The sequence below is a fragment of the Cupressus sempervirens genome, chromosome 1 (assembly GCF_028749045.1).
Source record: "Cupressus sempervirens isolate cs-2001-9-10 chromosome 1, ASM2874904v1, whole genome shotgun sequence".
Classification (NCBI taxonomy): domain Eukaryota; kingdom Viridiplantae; phylum Streptophyta; class Pinopsida; order Cupressales; family Cupressaceae; genus Cupressus; species Cupressus sempervirens.
The window spans coordinates 540,278,973-540,297,521 of record NC_143118.1 but is presented as its reverse complement, the minus strand read 5'-3'; the positions used below and the strand labels follow the sequence as shown (position 1 = coordinate 540,297,521).

Genomic DNA, 18,549 nt, shown 5'->3' with positions numbered 1-18,549 from the left:
TAAAAACTTCACTTTTGATACAATAGCATCAAAAAGATCCACTTATAATTTTGATGTAATCACATCAAAAAGGTCCACCAAAGTAAACTTTATATGGAGTGACATGTAAAATGTCCACTTTTGATGGATTTTACATGTTATTGCATCTAAAATGTCCACTTATGAAGACTTTAAGTCATTTAATTCACTTAAAATTATAAAAATGTTACAAAATGGGCCATAAACAATATTTATTTATCATATTTAAAAATATAACATATAAACATCATTTAAAAAGTAACATTTAAATAAACATTTGATTTTTAAAACGAAAAATTAAACTGAAACTATATAGTTACTTTAAGTGAAAAATTAAAAAGTAACTCAACTCAAAATTATAACATAAAGTGCACTATAGTCATTTTAAGTTAAAAATTTAAAGTTAAAGTAACTTAAAAACATAACAAGAAGTGAATATAAGTTAAATTTATCAAAAAGTGAAAGTCAAATTAAAAATATAACATCATATTTTTAAGTTGTGTTGTTGCACCAAAAAGGTCCACTTTTGAAACACTAAAATGGGCATATCTCTTGACTGACAACTCCAATTGAGCCCTAGGTTAGACAGAATCAAAGGGAAAAGCGAAAGGCATGACATGAACAAAACCAAAAGACTAAAAAACAACAAATGCAAACTCAAAAGCAAAGCACAAATGATGAAGGCTTCAAAAATCAAGTAAAGGCTCAACAGAAAGCAAAACGAAAAAGACTTAATGAAGGCCTTCAGTAAAATGATTTGATACACAAATTGAAATGGATCGATCGATCAACAGTAAGCAATTGAATATCAAATTGAAGCTTAGAGAAACACGAAACTAGCTTGAAATAGTTTTGTGTTGTTACCAACATTTTGTGGTGACAAAATGCATGACAACAGTAGTTTCCTTTTTAATCACTTACAAGTGTCCATGATTTGGAAGTATGAAATACGTTGCAAGTCTTCTCAATTGTTTAAAGCGATAATGTAATCCCTACTTCAGATTTACTGTGTAAGTATGCAATTGAAATGGTATTGTTCTGATTGCTAACTATAATTGTATGCCAGTATGGAGACTACTAAAAAAGTCAATCCAATAATCGAGATGTTCATAAGAAAAGAATTGTCCAAATGATGCATGTAGATGCCAAAGTAATATCTAATTCTCTTTTACCACTCCCTTCATGGTCTAGTGACGATTAGTAGTACCTACAAATTGTATATGTTTTGTCGAAGGACCCATGCCACATAGATATGTCACTGTTTCCAAGGTGTTACTTGGGTAGCTCAGATATGGATTATACTTCCACTTGCTAGAGTTTGAATAGAGTCTCCAATCTTTATACGTCCTCAATGGATGAGGTATACGTCCTCAATGGATGAGGTATCTTGTCGTTTCCTCATTATATGAACTTGTTGCTAATCTAAATGATGATCATCTGCAGCCATGTCACAAATGCTTTCCATTGCTTTGTGCTTTTGGCTTCATATATCTGCCATCTAAAATAAATGGTTCCCCTTATTATTGCTTACTGCCTGGTCTATCTATTTAACATATCTTTTTTCATTCTTCTCCCACATGTCTTTGATGACAATTTATGTTCTTATATGCTGATCATTATTTAAGATTCACCGTATAGGATGGCAGGATCATGCTCTGATACCACTGTTATATCCCTCTTTACAATCACTTAAGTTTTGAACAAATTTCTTAGTTCTATATAAAAAATGGAAAAAAGTACTTCTCTCAATCAATAGCTTGCACATCAATGTATGTAAATGTTGAATATGATAAATATGTATCTTGTTAATATCCATTCAATGAACTAGACCCTCTATATATATTTTATAACTAATATGAGATCACAGTGAATTTCTCTCCCTTGTAACTTATTTTCTTTTCATTGATGATGAGTCAGAAAGCATCATGTTGTGTAATGTTGCTCTGTGTTTTGCTTGTGTATATCTCTATTTTCTGACTACTCGTTCCTAGCCGCTGATTGGATACTTCCCTCAAACACAAATAATATATGGATCTTACCAACTTCTTAATCACTTCCCAAATACTTATGCGAGTGTCTGTCAATGCTCTACGATAACATGTCTTCTTGTATGAAGATAGTAATTGATGAAGATGCTATTCTGATAATTGGCTTTGAATTAGTGTGCGTTCATGTATGTCGATTGAGATTTCCTAATATATGCAAATGCATTCCATTCTCTTCCTGTTGTGATTCATTCTTCTAACATTTTCTATTTGTCCTCTGCGATGATATTTCTCGTTTGGAGATTCTCCTAAAGAAATAATATTATATGAAATCACTTATATGTTTGAATAAATTACTATATCCACTCGCTTCCTAATTGCCAATGTATACTCTTCTGAGTATAACATTGATTTCAAATATTAAGCTTGTTGAGTTCTGATGTTTCTATTTCTTCACTTGATTTCCATCTGTCTTCTATATAAAAAGTGATATTCTAAATTCTCGAAGTTCTTTCCATGGATCATTTTACTCAGTATGTTCGTAAGCAATCTGATGGCAAAGGTAATGTTATGTCCTGATTCAATGATAATTTCTGCCCTCACGAATTTCTAGTAAATATCATAATTACTCTGCTTATTGTTTATGTGATACGATCTATCCTTATATCTGTTGGATTGGATACTGACTCTTCTCTTATCTTTGAAGTTGCCAACTATGTATTCTCCATTTTAATATGCTCTCCAATCTTTTTTTTATATCTTTTCTCCTCCCTTATTATTGTTGGATAGGGTTCCTAATTCAATAGTCCCTGGTCTATTCCGTCTTCTTCTGCATATGCTTCTCCGTATATAATTATTCAGTTCCAAAATATATCTCCTTTGTACTTGATAATAGCCTCCCCCTATTATGTGTAATCTTCCTCTCTAATATATAAGTCTGGGCTAAAAGTTGTGACTATTCATAAGTCTACATTTAGCATATTGGATATTGGTTTTGTTTATATTAAAATGTTTGTTTAGTATATATTTATATTTTAATTATAATATATATTTAAGATAGGCTAGTAAGATTTATTACTAAATGTATATGTTATGCATTATATTGCATACTAATATGTTTATAATAATCAGATTATAATAATAATAGATTTATTATTATGAATAATATATTTATTTAGGAATTATTCTCTATTGTTTTACTAATACAATTAGTTATATTATATTATATTATTTTCAAGTACCATAATATATCAATTGATATAATATTATATTATATCAATTTGATAAATATATTAAATAATAAATTACAATATCTGTGTATTTATTTATTATTATTTTAATTGGTATTATTTATTAAGTTCAACCTTAGAAATGGGGGACATTACAGTTTCCTTAAATGCATAATTATACTTTTGTAGGCAAGTTTGATCAATTTGAAGTGACAATTTGGCTGCTTGTATCACTTGATGTTGTATGAACTTTCAAAGTAGCTGCTATTTGTTAAGATTATTGTGTCTTTAAGGTTAATTTATTACATGATACATGAAACAATGGTTGTCAAGTCCAAGTCTTGTAACAATGGTGTTATTCTTATTTAGCGTCACAATTAGCAACAAATTCATCAAAACAGTCAGCAGCCACATGAGGTTCACATGGGCTTGACAAAATGAAAGGTAAAGCACTCCTGGCCTCTAGAATTCTTGAACATGGGAGATGGCTTCTTGATTCAAGAACATCTCATCAAATGGCATCTTCTAAGGATATGATCTCTTCTTCTGAGCCTTGTAACTCATTTCATATATTGAAAGATAACAACACACACATGAGGTTTTGTGGCAAAGATTCTATTAACATGAAAGAAGGAATTTTTTATTTCCTTATGTTCCCTCCTTGTCATCTAATTTCCTTTTTGTTCATCAACTCGCACATAGAGGACAAAGTAAACTAATTGAGTTCACTCCGAATTATGTTTACATTAGGGACATAAAGACTAGGGAGACCATTGTTATTGGGATGGTTGGGATGGTTGAGCATTCATCTCATTTTTATTCCTTTTCTCATTTTGCTCTTGATGAAGATAATGTTCCTTTGGTCGATGTACACACCCTTTCATCAAAGGCGAATCATGTCTTTGCGAAGAAATTTGGTCACTTGAATCTTGGTATTCTAGAGAACAATGTTTAGCCTCCTAATCCACCTCCTTCTTCTTCAGCTTCGAATGCTTCTAATCAGCAGGATGTCATAGTGTTTCAGGTTTTCTTTGTAGGATGAATATTTGATAGGGATCTCAGACTATTCTAGGAAATTTGTCTCCCCTTTGATGATAGTTTTAGCACAATTGTAGTCACGTCTTCATTTTCTTTGGTGATTGAGATTTATGAGTTTCCTCCTCTTGATTTGTCATGTTTCTTGGTTGAGAATGACCATGATTATGTCCTAACTCATTCAATCTTGGAGGCTCCAACATAATTTTCAAAGACATACATTTGGAGACCTTCCTCCTCTTTACAGTTGCACATGGAGTGGCTTCTTCATCATTCTATAGACTTGTTTCTGTCTAAGGGAAGATGTGTGTTGTTTGCAGGCATTAGATCTTTTTTGTTTCCAAGCATACTCATCAACATTGGACCTTCTTCAAGATGGGGAGGAGGGAGGGCGGTGATATTTTGTCTCTTATTAATGCTTCCTAAGGGGGATAATTGATTCTATGTAACATTGAGTCCACATCATCCTTTATTTTTTGTAAGTTTTTCTCACTTGTGAAGAGGAGCCTTGTCCCACTCAATTTTATCCATAGCTTCATTTGTTAGAGATAACATTTGCATTGTACATGAGAATCTAACATGGTTTTGTATTCAAAACCTATCATAATAATCTTGCATATTTACATAATAAACTACTCCCTGAGTTGCACTTAAGGGAGATGTTGGTGTTAGTAAGGTCCTGTACTTAGTGTTTTCACTAATTCCTCAAAGGTTACTTATTCACATGACTTAAGTTTACTTAGGCCTTAGGTGTCCTAGAAGATTGATTAGTTGTCAAATGATCTTTATCTTTTGACAACTACTTCTAGTTATCAAGATTTTTTAATGTTTAGCACTTCAGCTGTCTCATTGTATAGGATTAAATCACATGTCCACATCTTGTCTAATCCTAACTCTCACCTTGTCTTTATAAGAAAAGCCTCTAATGTACATTTTCAAGTCCATTCATGCATTCATGAACAAGTAAGCTATTCTAGCCATTTTCTCTCTCATGACAATTATTTTGGCCTCTTGCAAATCTGTCAGGGTGGAGTCATCACCAATCAACTCCTACATATGCATATTTAAAAATTTAAACAAATTAATATTCATCTTCAAAAATTAAATAAAATTCAATTTGATTTAAAATTAGTAAAACTATTTTCTACTAACCATCTCTTGAACATGACAAGAACAAAAACCAACGTGAAATCATTTTTTTTGCGCACATAAAAAATTATAACTAAATTTTGATGATTCATTTTTCACAAATTTTATAAAAGATTGGATTTTTGATAAATGGGTTTCAAGTTTCAACTTTATAATTAGCAAACTTTAACATCTTCAGAACATGTTAAAATAGAAAACAAACAAAGAAACATGCATCGTTTAGGCATCAAAGTAATCCAAAAAATGCCATTCAATATACAGTTTTAGCTAAAGAAATGAAATATTTTGAAAACACTCAATTTTCAAAAGCAAGAGAATTATTACTTCCAGCCAAAACATTACCAATTGATTTCTGACTCAAAAATTTACATATCATTGCTTACATTATTTTCAAATTCTAAACAATTTTTAAGGTGTTTACAGTGCAAATGAGTAAATGCTAAATTTGTAGAAATGGGACAAAATGGACACAAAATGGGCATTCAGCCACACAATCTCCATAATGTGACCATTGACAGTCATCATCCCAGTCTCATGTAGACAAATGTAGACCTCCCTATTTCAATAATGTTTAACAGCAATACTTGATTTAGATTACCAATCCTTTATAAAATACAGATAAATATGTGAAAAAAATTGCATTACACCATCTCCAAACCACATCAATGTGCTTATTTATGAAAGGAAAGGAGATCCAAGAAAGGCACAAATATGAGCTTGAAGCAAATGTAAAAATGACCATATCAAATGACGACTCAAGTTCACTTGAAACAGGATATAGAAAAGCATGTACCATTAAATTTGAAATTTCTATCTCACCAAAAATGCAAAGTCATACTTTTTTGAAAAGTGTCTCCAAAATCGGCTTTGCATTTGGGGTAGAAACCACATGCAAGTCCTGATATATGTTTGATAGAGCATCTAATGTCCTCTTGTGGCAATGATCATCAAGGCTTTGTGTTATTAGTAAGCAATCAAGTTCTTCTAGATTCTCCAGCTGCCAAATTAAAACAAATGAAATAAAAAGTTACAAAATAAAGTTAAATGGCTGTCAATATGACCTATATCAACATAAGTCAAAACAAATACTACATAATATTAATACTGACCACTATATTTGCTATCTCAAATTCTACAGCAAGCTAGCAAGGATGAAAAGCTGTCTAAAGATTCAAATAAGTTCTTGTGGCAGTAAATAATTCAATACTAACAAACAGCAATCAAATGGACAGCATCAAAACTATCACATTGTTTCACATGTGTAAACTAATATTTTTCTTTTGATCAACTGTTAACCATGAGATGAGACCCATTTTGTAATATGGATGAGAAAAGAGGTTACTTGTATACTTCTTGTAGTTGATTGGTTAAGAGACTTTTTTAGAGATGCATTGTATTATTGCACATGATACATATTAACACATATTTGAATGTGAAAGACATAATTGATTTCATATTTGTATTGAATAATTTTGCATGAGCTTTGATGCAGGAGCATCCTGGGTGTAAGAGCAATCTTGCATCACCCAAAAATATTTCCTTTTTTGTTTCTTGAATAAGGGTTGCCTCAATGCAGAGTTGTTGTCTATGAAGGCTTGCTACTTAATAAGTCAGTCATACGAGCTTGGAATGTCCTAATTTTAGGTGATGTTCATCTTGGATACATCAGCCTATTAGTTGAGGCTCAATGCCATATCATGAGTATTTGTGAAGTTGTAGCAGATTTTTGGTATGCAATTTTGGTATAAAAACTTCAGGGTCAGTTTTGAAGACCTTAGAGGCCTCAAGTGGGCTCCGAAACGGGGTCGACTAGAGCTTACGCGAGTACAATCTTGAAGATCAGAAGTTGTGGATTCTGAAAAGGAGTTCTAGTAGCCAATCGGAGCAATGGTTTGAAAGTTATGGCCTTCCAAAGTTGGGCCGACCAAAATTTCCAAAATAAGTGTCAAAGGTGTATCGGGCTAACTCTATGTAATTTTGAAGTCGGTCTCAAGGGTTAGGGTTTGATGTCTAGAAACTTCCCGGACGGTGTAAAAATGCCTATATAAGGAATGCCCATACATTGTCTAGGACAACTCCAGGTGATAGTTCGCAACTTTGTGTTGCAAATTATTGTAAGGAAGGCGCCCATGCGTGTTTGCATATTGTATTTCAAAATTCTGTAATTTGGCATTTGCGGCAATAATAAGAAGTCCATATTTTGCTCTCGCAAATTGTTGTTATTTCTTTGTTTTTGTTATATGTTTGTGGTATTAAGGGGAGCACCCTTCATCAAGCTTATAAAAAATAAATAATAGTTGTGTTGGTGCTCCAAGCTCACTTCTTACAATCCTAGAGAAATAGACCAGATAGAGCTCCTAAGGATAGTTTTTAAGATAAAATCAAATTACTTCTCATAGTGATATTATAACTTTACCTAGGCCACTTGACAAGGTTGAGTAATTCTTCTACACTCTAGGCTCTGCTCGGCCAAGGAAGGTGATTGTATAAAAACCTATAGGAAAATGAAAGATAATGAAGATTTTGATTGCAGAAAGTAACACATACCATATGTGTGGCAACAAACCAATCATCTGTGGGTTTTGTAAATCATACTCTGTTAAATGGCTAGACACAAATAAACATGGCAAAGAACACCTACTCCATGAATTTCTCATAAGATAAATCAACTTTTACCTCTTACATTTGACTAACACAAAATAAATTACTTTACGATCTAATAGACTCAAAGAGATGAAAAATGATCAATAGCCCAATAATTGGTGCCTCACCCATCAAAATAAAAGTCTAGATTAGCAAAGCGTGCAGAAAATGTATGTAAGATTTTGTGAATGAACTAGAATTTATTAGAAACCCAGTGAATTGAACTCTAAATACATTTTAGACAATTATTCACAGAATTGAAGTTATCATGTAAAGACAAAATGATTCACTATCCCTTACTCATCCAAAGTAATCTTTATATATTTTTTGAAAATAATTTTACATATGCATCTAGAAGCTTCTTCAAGAAACACCTAACCAAACCACTAATCAAAAAAAATCTAAGTCAGAAAATGTGGCCCAAAGGCCTAAACACAAATAGCCTTGGGAAAACTATGCTACTTCAAGATAACTCGTTCTTGTAAGATGACCTTCCCTTATCCTTAACAAGAGCTTACCAACACCAAATTCTTATGTCACCAACTTAAGACAGCAGCAAGAGATCTAGACTCAGGGGAAAAGGATTCTATTTATAGGAATTTGGACAATGCTCACCTAATCATTGATTGATAATAGTCCATCATTTTACAATAGAATTAAAAACCTACAACTAATCCCATGGCTCACCGCTTTGACACAATTATCTCTTGGTAAGTAGGAGATATTTTCCACAAAGTGTCAAATTGAGATGTTGCCATCAGGATTCAACTATGTAGATTTTTAGCTAGGTTGCATGGGCACACGTACCCACACCCCTGGGATGTGTACCCACGTACCTGAGTACTAGGTACACATACCCCAAGTACCGTGTACTCAGTGGAGAGCATCATTTCTAAGGATCTTGATAAAGGTTCCAATTTTTGCCTCAGTTTTTTGTTTGTGTGTCAGCTTCTTGTTTATCAATCTTAATTCAATACATTATCAGTTTAAAACTTTGATACAATACTAATTGACAATAAACTAAATCACTGTTCAAGTCAGAAGTTTATCATTTGCGAAATATCATCGTTATAGCTTACATGATTTATGATCTTCTTGTTCATGTGTAAAGTCTGCCTTCTCCGTTAAGCATCTAAAACTTCATCGTATATTATTAATACTGTTTACAAACATATTGCAAATCTGAAACTAAAAACAATACATTACATCTGCAAACTTTATCATTGTTCTTGTTTTCAAAAATTATTGTCATGACTCAAATTTTCAGATTTTCTATAAATATTAATTTTATTTTTTTTTAAAGTTTGACATACCCAAGTACCCCCTCTCCTATTTTGAAGAATAGTCGTACCCGAACCAGTATTGTACCCTAAGTACCCAAGTACCCCCATCCCTGTACAACCTTGGTTTTTAGTTAAACTCATTGGCCCATGCTTCATGAGTAGTGATTCACAAGAACCCATCTCTCATGAGAATGAATGGCACTCATTGCATCTAGGTGATGCTCACAAAGGTGACATATTGAGACTTCCTAGGAGGTGACTCATCCTAGCACTACTCCAGCTCAAGCACACTTAACCAAAAAGTTTCCTCCAAGGTTAAGCCCACTTTGTTTGCAACCCCATTTGCAACACCTTCAGCAAATATTCTGCCTTATGAACCATTCATTATAAAGCTCATTAAGCTCATCAATTGATAACAAGGAGATATTTTCCAAAGCAATTCAAATTGTAACATTATCATATTACTATCTATATCCAACTTCGTAGTTTTTTTTCTTAGACACATTGACCCATGTTTCACAAGTAGTGGTTCACAAGAACCCATCTCTCATAAGAATGAATGGAACACTTAGCACTCATTGCATCTAGATGATGCTCACTTGAAGTCACACTTGAAGTCTAGGTTAAGAATGCTTGAGCTGGAGCAGTACTAGGATGGGTGACCTCCTATGAAGTCCCAATGCTTCACCTCTATGAGAACCTAGATACAATGAGTGCTAAGTGTTCTGTTCATTCTCATGAGAGATGGGTTCTTGTGAGCCACTACTCATGAAACATGGGTCAATGAGTTTGACACAAACTATAGTTGAACTCTAATGGCAATATCAAAATTTAACTTGCTATGGAAATGTGATGTCCCCTTCTAGCTAGAGACATCACTTTAGCTTGTGATTAGCCTATCAGAGACCCTCGTAGGCTAGTAGGATTGGTTAGAGGGTCACCTTGGTGTGGAGATCTTCCAAGGACCTGAGAAGAGTACACTTCTGGGTTGCCAGAGTTTGTTTATTATGAGTTTGGCTTGGTCAGGCTATTTTTAGCAATTTTGGAGTTATAAAGGTGGACCCCTGCTATTTTTAGAAAAGGGGTATGGTCATATGCAGCTCTATCATGTTAGCTCCCGGTTCAGACGACATTCAAAAATGTTGAGTAATAATGGAGATATTAATGTTTATTTAGTTAGAATAAACATTATTGGTTTTGAGTTTATATTATTAAGTTATAATATGTTTTTATATTATAACTTAAGTGAGGGTCATGATATCATAAAAGGGGGCCATATTTCAATTAATTGTGGGTCCAAGCTTATGGGAAAATTAAAAGGGGTTTTCTAAGTTTTAATGTAATAACATTTTTTATGTTATTATTATATTCTTTTATCCCACATTGAGCGTAGAGCCTCATTCTGGAGTTGAGGAGTCTTTATAAACAAACCTTGTCTTCCTTCAAGAGCATGTTATGAGAATTATTTAAAACCAGGGTTTCTACAAATTCGAGAAGAATTCAGACTGTGGAGGACGTAGTTTCTTCAGAGTTGATGCAATTTGAAGGTGTGAAATATCACCCGAATTTTGCCTGTGAGTTGGCTTCATCCAGAAGTCAATATTGTGTTTCAGTAGGAGAAAATTGGATGGATCTGTTTGCAGATTTATAACAGCAGCTACAGTACCGTGAACAGTGCGCTACAGTGTCGTGAACAGTGCGCTACAGTACACGTGAACAGTGCCGTGAACAGTGACGTGAACAGTGCCGTGAACAGTACCGCGCTACAGTAAATTCAGAATCAGAGATTTAATATTGCAGATTTTGATAGGCGCTGCCTAGAGAGGGAGCAATCAGCAGCGTGTTTGCATTTTGGAGTCAAAAATCAGGTTTTTTTCAACTATTAATGCTGATGTTTTTTTTATGTATTCTTCCAACAATAAACATTGTATAAATTGTATGAGCCATCTGAATAAATGAGTTCGATCAGCATTATAATTAGATTTGAGTTATAATTTTGGGTAAATTAGTTTCAATATTTGTATTCTCTTTTATAAACTCAAAAAAAAAAAACCAGAAGCAGCTTGAAACATTCAAGAACCAACAAAAAACAATCATTACACTCAGGGAAACAAACAGTGATCAGCATAGAGCCTATTTGGGGTTCTTACAGTGGTATCAGAGCCTAGTTCCTGCCATCCTGAGGGTTTGGGAGTCATATGCAGCCACTGGAAATTGGACCACACAGGTACTATACCCGCAGGAGAGCTTTGATTGACAGAGAACAGCTACAGGAAACAGGAAATATGGAAGAGAGGTATGATGGTAGTCCACCTAGAAACAGGAGGAATAATGATGATCAGGATACCAGAGAATTCTTTCGTGCAATGGTTACAGGGCAGCAGCAGATGACACAGGCATTACAGGCACTCACTACTATGGTAGAAAGGATGAACCCACCTGTTAGACAGAATGGGGAACAGGGAGTACAGGGAGATAACAGGAGTGCTACAGGTAATCAGAGACCACAACGGACCCATTCTAGAACAGCTGATAGGCCTACACGCCCTACATTTGTTCCGAAGGAGCCAGAAGAAGCTCCGACAGAGGAGGCGGCAGGAGACCCCATATTTGCAGATGCACTCATGGCTGCAAATGATGAATGGGAATTATTAGCTCCACAGGTTCGGGAGAAAATGACCTTTGAACGCTTTGTTAATCAGAGGAGAGAGCATTACAGGTCACTCAGACAGGATAGGAGGCCTAGAGGTCAAAATAGTGAGCTGAAGAGGGCTACAGGCAAGCTTACTATGCCTACATTTGATGGGAGTGGTAAGATGACAGCTCAAGCTTGGATTCATAAGCTTGACACATTTTTGGCACTGAGGCCAATGACAGAGATTGAAGCTATCAAATATGCCACCTTGCATTTGGAGGGAGTAGCACATGATTGGTGGTACCATGGTATGGTAACACTTCAGCATAACCAGGTGACAGAGTACCAGGACTTCGTGGATAAGTTGGTTGAAAGATTTGATAAGAAAGATCCAGAGATTTACTTCCGGGACTTAGCACAGTTGAAACAGACAGGCAACTTGGAGTATTTCATTGGTGAATTTCAGCGGTTGGCAGTGATGGTGCCAAACATTTCAGAGCGTAGATTGATAGTTCTTTTCATTGAGGGCCTATCCGAACCACTGAGAGGGTGGATAAAGGCATTTGATCCTATTTCTTTACAGGAAGCGATGAAAAAGGCAAGAAGTATGGAACATGCAGTCCCAACAAACAAATTTCAGTCCAAAGGAGCATCTTCTAGTAAGGATAACAAACCATTTTATAAAAAACCAAAGAGGACTGATTTTAAAAATGATTCTAAAGATAAAACTCCAGCACCTTTTGACAGGGAAACATTAAATGATTTGAGGAAGAAAAAATTATGTTTCTACTGTAAGGGACCCTATGATGCAAACCATGATTGTCCTCTTAGGCCAAAGGGAAAAGCTAACAGAGTTATGTGGGCATACTATGAGGAATCAGAATCAGATAATTCAGATCAGCAGTCTGATATAGAGGAAATGGATGGTGGAAAAGAGGAAGACAAGGCTGAAAACTTGTTTGAAATGGAGTCCAAGGATGGGGAAGGAGATGGGCAACTTAGGGAAGCTCGTCTCACTAGTATTAAGCAAGAAGGATCATTCCGGATGAGAGGAGTACTTGCTGGACAGCGAGTTATAACTTTGGTTGATACAGGTGCCACTCATAATTTCATCGATGCTAGGATGGTGGAGAAGCGTGGCATACAAACAGAGGAGTTTGGGGGAATTAGAGTGAGGGTAGCGGATGGCTATGTTCTCAATTGTGATCGTAAGATCACTAGACTCCCATTGAAAGTTAATAATTATGACTTTAAGGCAGATTTCTATGTTGTGCCTATGGGAGATACAGATATAGTTCTTGGGATGAGTTGGTTGCACGATATTGGTGAGTTCACTCTTAACCTCAAGGAGATGGAGATGAGGTTTAAAGTGAATGGGAAGACACATATCCTTAAGGCAATTAGGGATAGTGATCTCAGGATGGTCTCTTTTCGGAGGATGGCTAGATTGATTCGACATAATCAGGTAGAATGGGCAGCAGAGTGCATGTTAATGCCATCACAGGAGGGACAGCAGAAGATTGAATATCCTCCTGATATTCAGGAGCTTAGAGTTAAACACTCTAAGGTGTTTAGTGACATTCCACCAGGTAGACCACCAGACAGGGGTATTGAGCACATCATTGAGTTAGAGGAGGGGGCTAAGCCCATCATGATTACACCTTATAGGCATCCGAAGAGGTTGAAGGATGAAATTGAGAAAACCATAAAGGAGTTACTTGCTATGGGCCACATTAGACCAAGTAAGTCTCCTTTTGCTTCTTCAGTGGTGTTAGTAAAGAAGAAGGATGGGACATTGAGGATGTGCATTGATTACAGGGTGCTTAATAGGAAGACAATTAAAAACAGGTACCCCATTCCCAGGATCGATGAGTTGATAGATGAGCTTCATGGAGCTTGCTTCTTCTCAAAGATAGATTTGAGATCAGGTTATCACCAGATCAGAGTTAGAGAGCAGGATATTGAGAAGACAGCCTTCAGATGTCATTGTGGCCATTTTGAGTTTGTAGTTATGCCATTTGGGCTAACTAACGCACCCGCTACTTTTCAGGCAACAATGAATAGGGTTTTCCATCTTCAATTGAGGAGATTTGTACTTGTCTTCTTCGATGATATCTTGGTATATAGTAGATCTTGGGAGGAGCACTTAGTTCACCTTGACACGGTGTTGGATATATTGGGTAGAGAATCCTTGTATGCAAAGGAGTCGAAGTGTGATTTGGGCATGACAGAGTTGTTGTACTTGGGTCACATCATCAGTGCAGAGGGCGTACGCATGGATCCTGAAAAGATTCGTGCCATTGTGGAGTGGCCTTCACCGGTGAACCTTACACAGTTGAGGGGTTTTCTGGGATTATGTGGTTTCTACAGGAGGTTTGTGGATGGATATTCCAGGCATGCAGCACCCTTAACAGATTTGATGAGAAAGGGAGCTTTTTTGTGGACTCCTGAGGCACAGGAGTGTTTCGAGAAATTTAAGGAGTTGATGACTTCTTGTCCAGTGTTAGCATTACCAGATTTCAACAAACCTTTTGAGCTACACTGTGATGCTTCTGGAGAGGGCATTGGAGCGGTGCTTATGCAGGAGAAGCACCCTATTGCTTATGAGAGCAGGAAATTGAGAGGGCCAGAGCGGAGCTTCAGTATATATGATAAGGAGATGTTAGCCATTATGCATGCTTTGGCTAAATTCAGGCAATATTTGGTAGGTAGCAAATTTGGTATCAAAACCGACCATAATAGCCTAAAGCATTTTCTAGGGCAGCGAGATCTCAATGATAGGCAACAAAAGTGGGTGAGCAAGTTACAGTCCTATGACTTTGATATTACATATTTTAAGGGGACGCAGAATGTAGTTGCTGATGCCTTATCACGTAGGCCCCATTTGAGCTTATTGACAGACATATCGGAGGATTGGAGACACTTGATCCTTGCAGAGTATGCGAAGGATACTTGGGCAACTGGATTCATAGATGGGACTATTCAGGACAACAGATACACCTTTGTGAATGAGCTCATCATTTACAAAGGGCGAATATTTTTGGTCCCAGGATCAGCGGTGAGAAGGATGGTTCTGAAATCTTTTCATGATTCACCTATGGCAGGACATCCTGGTTTCTACAAGACTTACCGGCAGATTAGAGAGCGCTTCACATGGAAGGGGCTCAAAACAGAAGTACTTCAGTATGTTAGGGAGTGTCTCACTTGCCAGCAGAATAAGCAGGAACACTCCTATCCAGCCGGTTTACTGCAGCCACTTCCGATTCCTGATAGGAAGTGGGAGTGTTTGTCTATGGACTTTATCACAGGACTACCTAGAGCCCAAGGCAGGGACTGTATATATGTGGTTGTGGATCGCCTTACGAAGTTTGCACACTTCTTTCCGATCACTGCTACATACACTGCTACACAAGTGGCAGAGTTGTTCTTCAAAGAGATATTCAGATTACATGGCTTACCTCGGAGCATTGTGAGTGACAGAGATAGCAGGTTTATGAGTCACTTTTGGCAGGAGTTATTCAGGTTGTGTGCGACAGAGCTCACTCCGAGTACTAGCTACCACCCTCAGACAGATGGTCAGACGGAGATAGTGAACAAATGGGTGGAGGGATATCTCAGAAATTATATAGCAGGGCAACAGAAGGCATGGGTAAAGTGGATTTATCTCTGTGAGTATTGTTACAACACCACTTATCACATGTCTATTCAGATGTCACCCTTTATGGCCCTGTATGGGTATGAGGCACCCAATTTTATGGATCTGCTTTTGAGTGACAGTAGAGTGCCCAGTGCAGGTGATTTGTTACAGGAGAGTCAAGACATTGTTAAGACTCTCAAGGATAATATAACTAAGGCACAAAATCAGCAGAAGCAATACGCAGATCAAAAGAGGACTGAGCGGACTTTTGAGATCGGAGATATGGTGTATCTTATGTTGCAGCCATACCGTCAATCCACTCTCAAGAAGAATGGTGCCGAGAAACTTAAGCCACGATACTATGGTCCATTTAGGATTATCAGGAAAGTGGGAGAGGTGGCTTATGAGTTAGACTTACCGGCAGAGAGCAAGGTGCACAATGTTTTTCATGTGTCACGTCTCAAGAAGGCGTTGGGGCATCATATTGTGCCTTCTACAGTATTACCGCCCCTGGATGATGAGGGAAAACTTGTTTTGATTCCGGAGGCTATCATTGATTTCAGAGAAAGGAACTTGAGGAGACGTACCATCCGGGAATATTTGGTGAAGTGGAAGGATTTGCCGGTAGAGGATGCTACTTGGGAGAGCGAGGAGATTTTACAGCATCCAGAGTTGATATTGCTTGAGGACAAGCAATTTCAGGGAGGGTGGACTGTGATGTCCCCTTCTAGCTAGAGACATCACTTTAGCTTGTGATTAGCCTATCAGAGACCCTCGTAGGCTAGTAGGATTGGTTAGAGGGTCACCTTGGTGTGGAGATCTTCCAAGGACCTGAGAAGAGTACACTTCTGGGTTGCCAGAGTTTGTTTATTATGAGTTTGGCTTGGTCAGGCTATTTTTAGCAATTTTGGAGTTATAAAGGTGGACCCCTGCTATTTTTAGAAAAGGGGTATGGTCATATGCAGCTCTATCATGTTAGCTCCCGGTTCAGACGACATTCAAAAATGTTGAGTAATAATGGAGATATTAATGTTTATTTAGTTAGAATAAACATTATTGGTTTTGAGTTTATATTATTAAGTTATAATATGTTTTTATATTATAACTTAAGTGAGGGTCATGATATCATAAAAGGGGGCCATATTTCAATTAATTGTGGGTCCAAGCTTATGGGAAAATTAAAAGGGGTTTTCTAAGTTTTAATGTAATAACATTTTTTATGTTATTATTATATTCTTTTATCCCACATTGAGCGTAGAGCCTCATTCTGGAGTTGAGGAGTCTTTATAAACAAACCTTGTCTTCCTTCAAGAGCATGTTATGAGAATTATTTAAAACCAGGGTTTCTACAAATTCGAGAAGAATTCAGACTGTGGAGGACGTAGTTTCTTCAGAGTTGATGCAATTTGAAGGTGTGAAATATCACCCGAATTTTGCCTGTGAGTTGGCTTCATCCAGAAGTCAATATTGTGTTTCAGTAGGAGAAAATTGGATGGATCTGTTTGCAGATTTATAACAGCAGCTACAGTACCGTGAACAGTGCGCTACAGTGTCGTGAACAGTGCCGTGAACAGTGACGTGAACAGTGCCGTGAACAGTACCGCGCTACAGTAAATTCAGAATCAGAGATTTAATATTGCAGATTTTGATAGGCGCTGCCTAGAGAGGGAGCAATCAGCAGCGTGTTTGCATTTTGGAGTCAAAAATCAGGTTTTTTTCAACTATTAATGCTGATGTTTTTTTTATGTATTCTTCCAACAATAAACATTGTATAAATTGTATGAGCCATCTGAATAAATGAGTTCGATCAGCATTATAATTAGATTTGAGTTATAATTTTGGGTAAATTAGTTTCAATATTTGTATTCTCTTTTATAAACCCAAAAAAAAAAAACCAGAAGCAGCTTGAAACATTCAAGAACCAACAAAAAACAATCATTACACTCAGGGAAACAAACAGTGATCAGCATAGAGCCTATTTGGGGTTCTTACAGGAAATATTCCTACTTATCAATTGAGGAGCTTATGGGGCTTTACAATGAATGGTTCATAAAGCATTCACATCAATGAATGGGCTTTAGTGGCTCCATTCACATCAACTGTCCAATTTTGCTCAGATTGGTCTAGGCAAACAACAATAATGCATTTCCTCATTGAAACTTTCTATATTGGCTAGTACTTGAATCGATGTAAATGACTGCTTTGCAACATAATTTGGTATTAGAAGCCTGGTTGAACTAGCATTGTTTGTAAAAAGAAGAAAGAGTAAAAAAGAGCTCTTCCTATAAGAGTACTTGTTTGCAAACTTTACAACTCTGCAAATTTTCATGTTTTCTTATTTGTGCCTGTAATAACCCTGTCTAGTTATAGCTTAAACAAACATCAATTTTCTTTACAAATCAATAGTTTGACATTTCGTCAAAAACTTGGTGCACAACTTTGTTATGATTTTATGGCATTGGAATGTATTTGTTTCTTTTTGTGTTTTTAGAATATAAATGCTTCACACTAAAATTCTGAAAACAAATACTAAATTGATCTATTTTTAACAAAAGCTTGATGCTGCAATTAAATTGCTCAAATCATGTACTAAAAATTACATTGATTGATAAAGAACATGAATTCGGCATAATGGTGGATTTTCCTTAACTAGCAACCTGAATGCAAACCACACTAGAAATTGAACCAGGCCACCAAGAAACAATCGTAGGCCTCCAGATTTATAACAGTAGGCTGAATAGAGGTGTTTGCAGATTATAAAGAAGCCAGTTGCTGCTCTAGAAATGAGTGGCAGCCTCCGCAATATGCACAGGCATCTCCAAACCCCACCACACAAGTGTACTTTGATCACAACAGCTCCAATTAGCTCATGCCTGGATCAAGGATGACTATAATTTTGCACAAATTAATATCCACGCAAGAACTGGCTCAACTT

At 36.3% G+C, this 18,549-nt stretch overlaps 1 protein-coding gene across 11 annotated transcripts in view; it reads right to left on the bottom strand.

The window, feature by feature from the left end:
- Window positions 1-18,549, bottom strand: part of LOC149578593 (Metallo-hydrolase/oxidoreductase superfamily protein) — a 243,528-nt gene that overhangs the window by 207,427 nt on the left and 17,552 nt on the right. For all 11 annotated transcript variants that reach the window (XR_016364586.1, XR_016364585.1, XM_089830048.1 and 8 more), the window contains exon 4: window positions 6,255-6,413. Coding sequence is in view for 9 of the 11 variants with exons in the window: in XM_089830048.1 (XP_089686174.1) it covers window positions 6,255-6,413 (159 nt within the window). In the remaining 2 variants the exon portion in view is untranslated. The remainder of the gene's footprint in view (window positions 1-6,254; window positions 6,414-18,549) is intronic.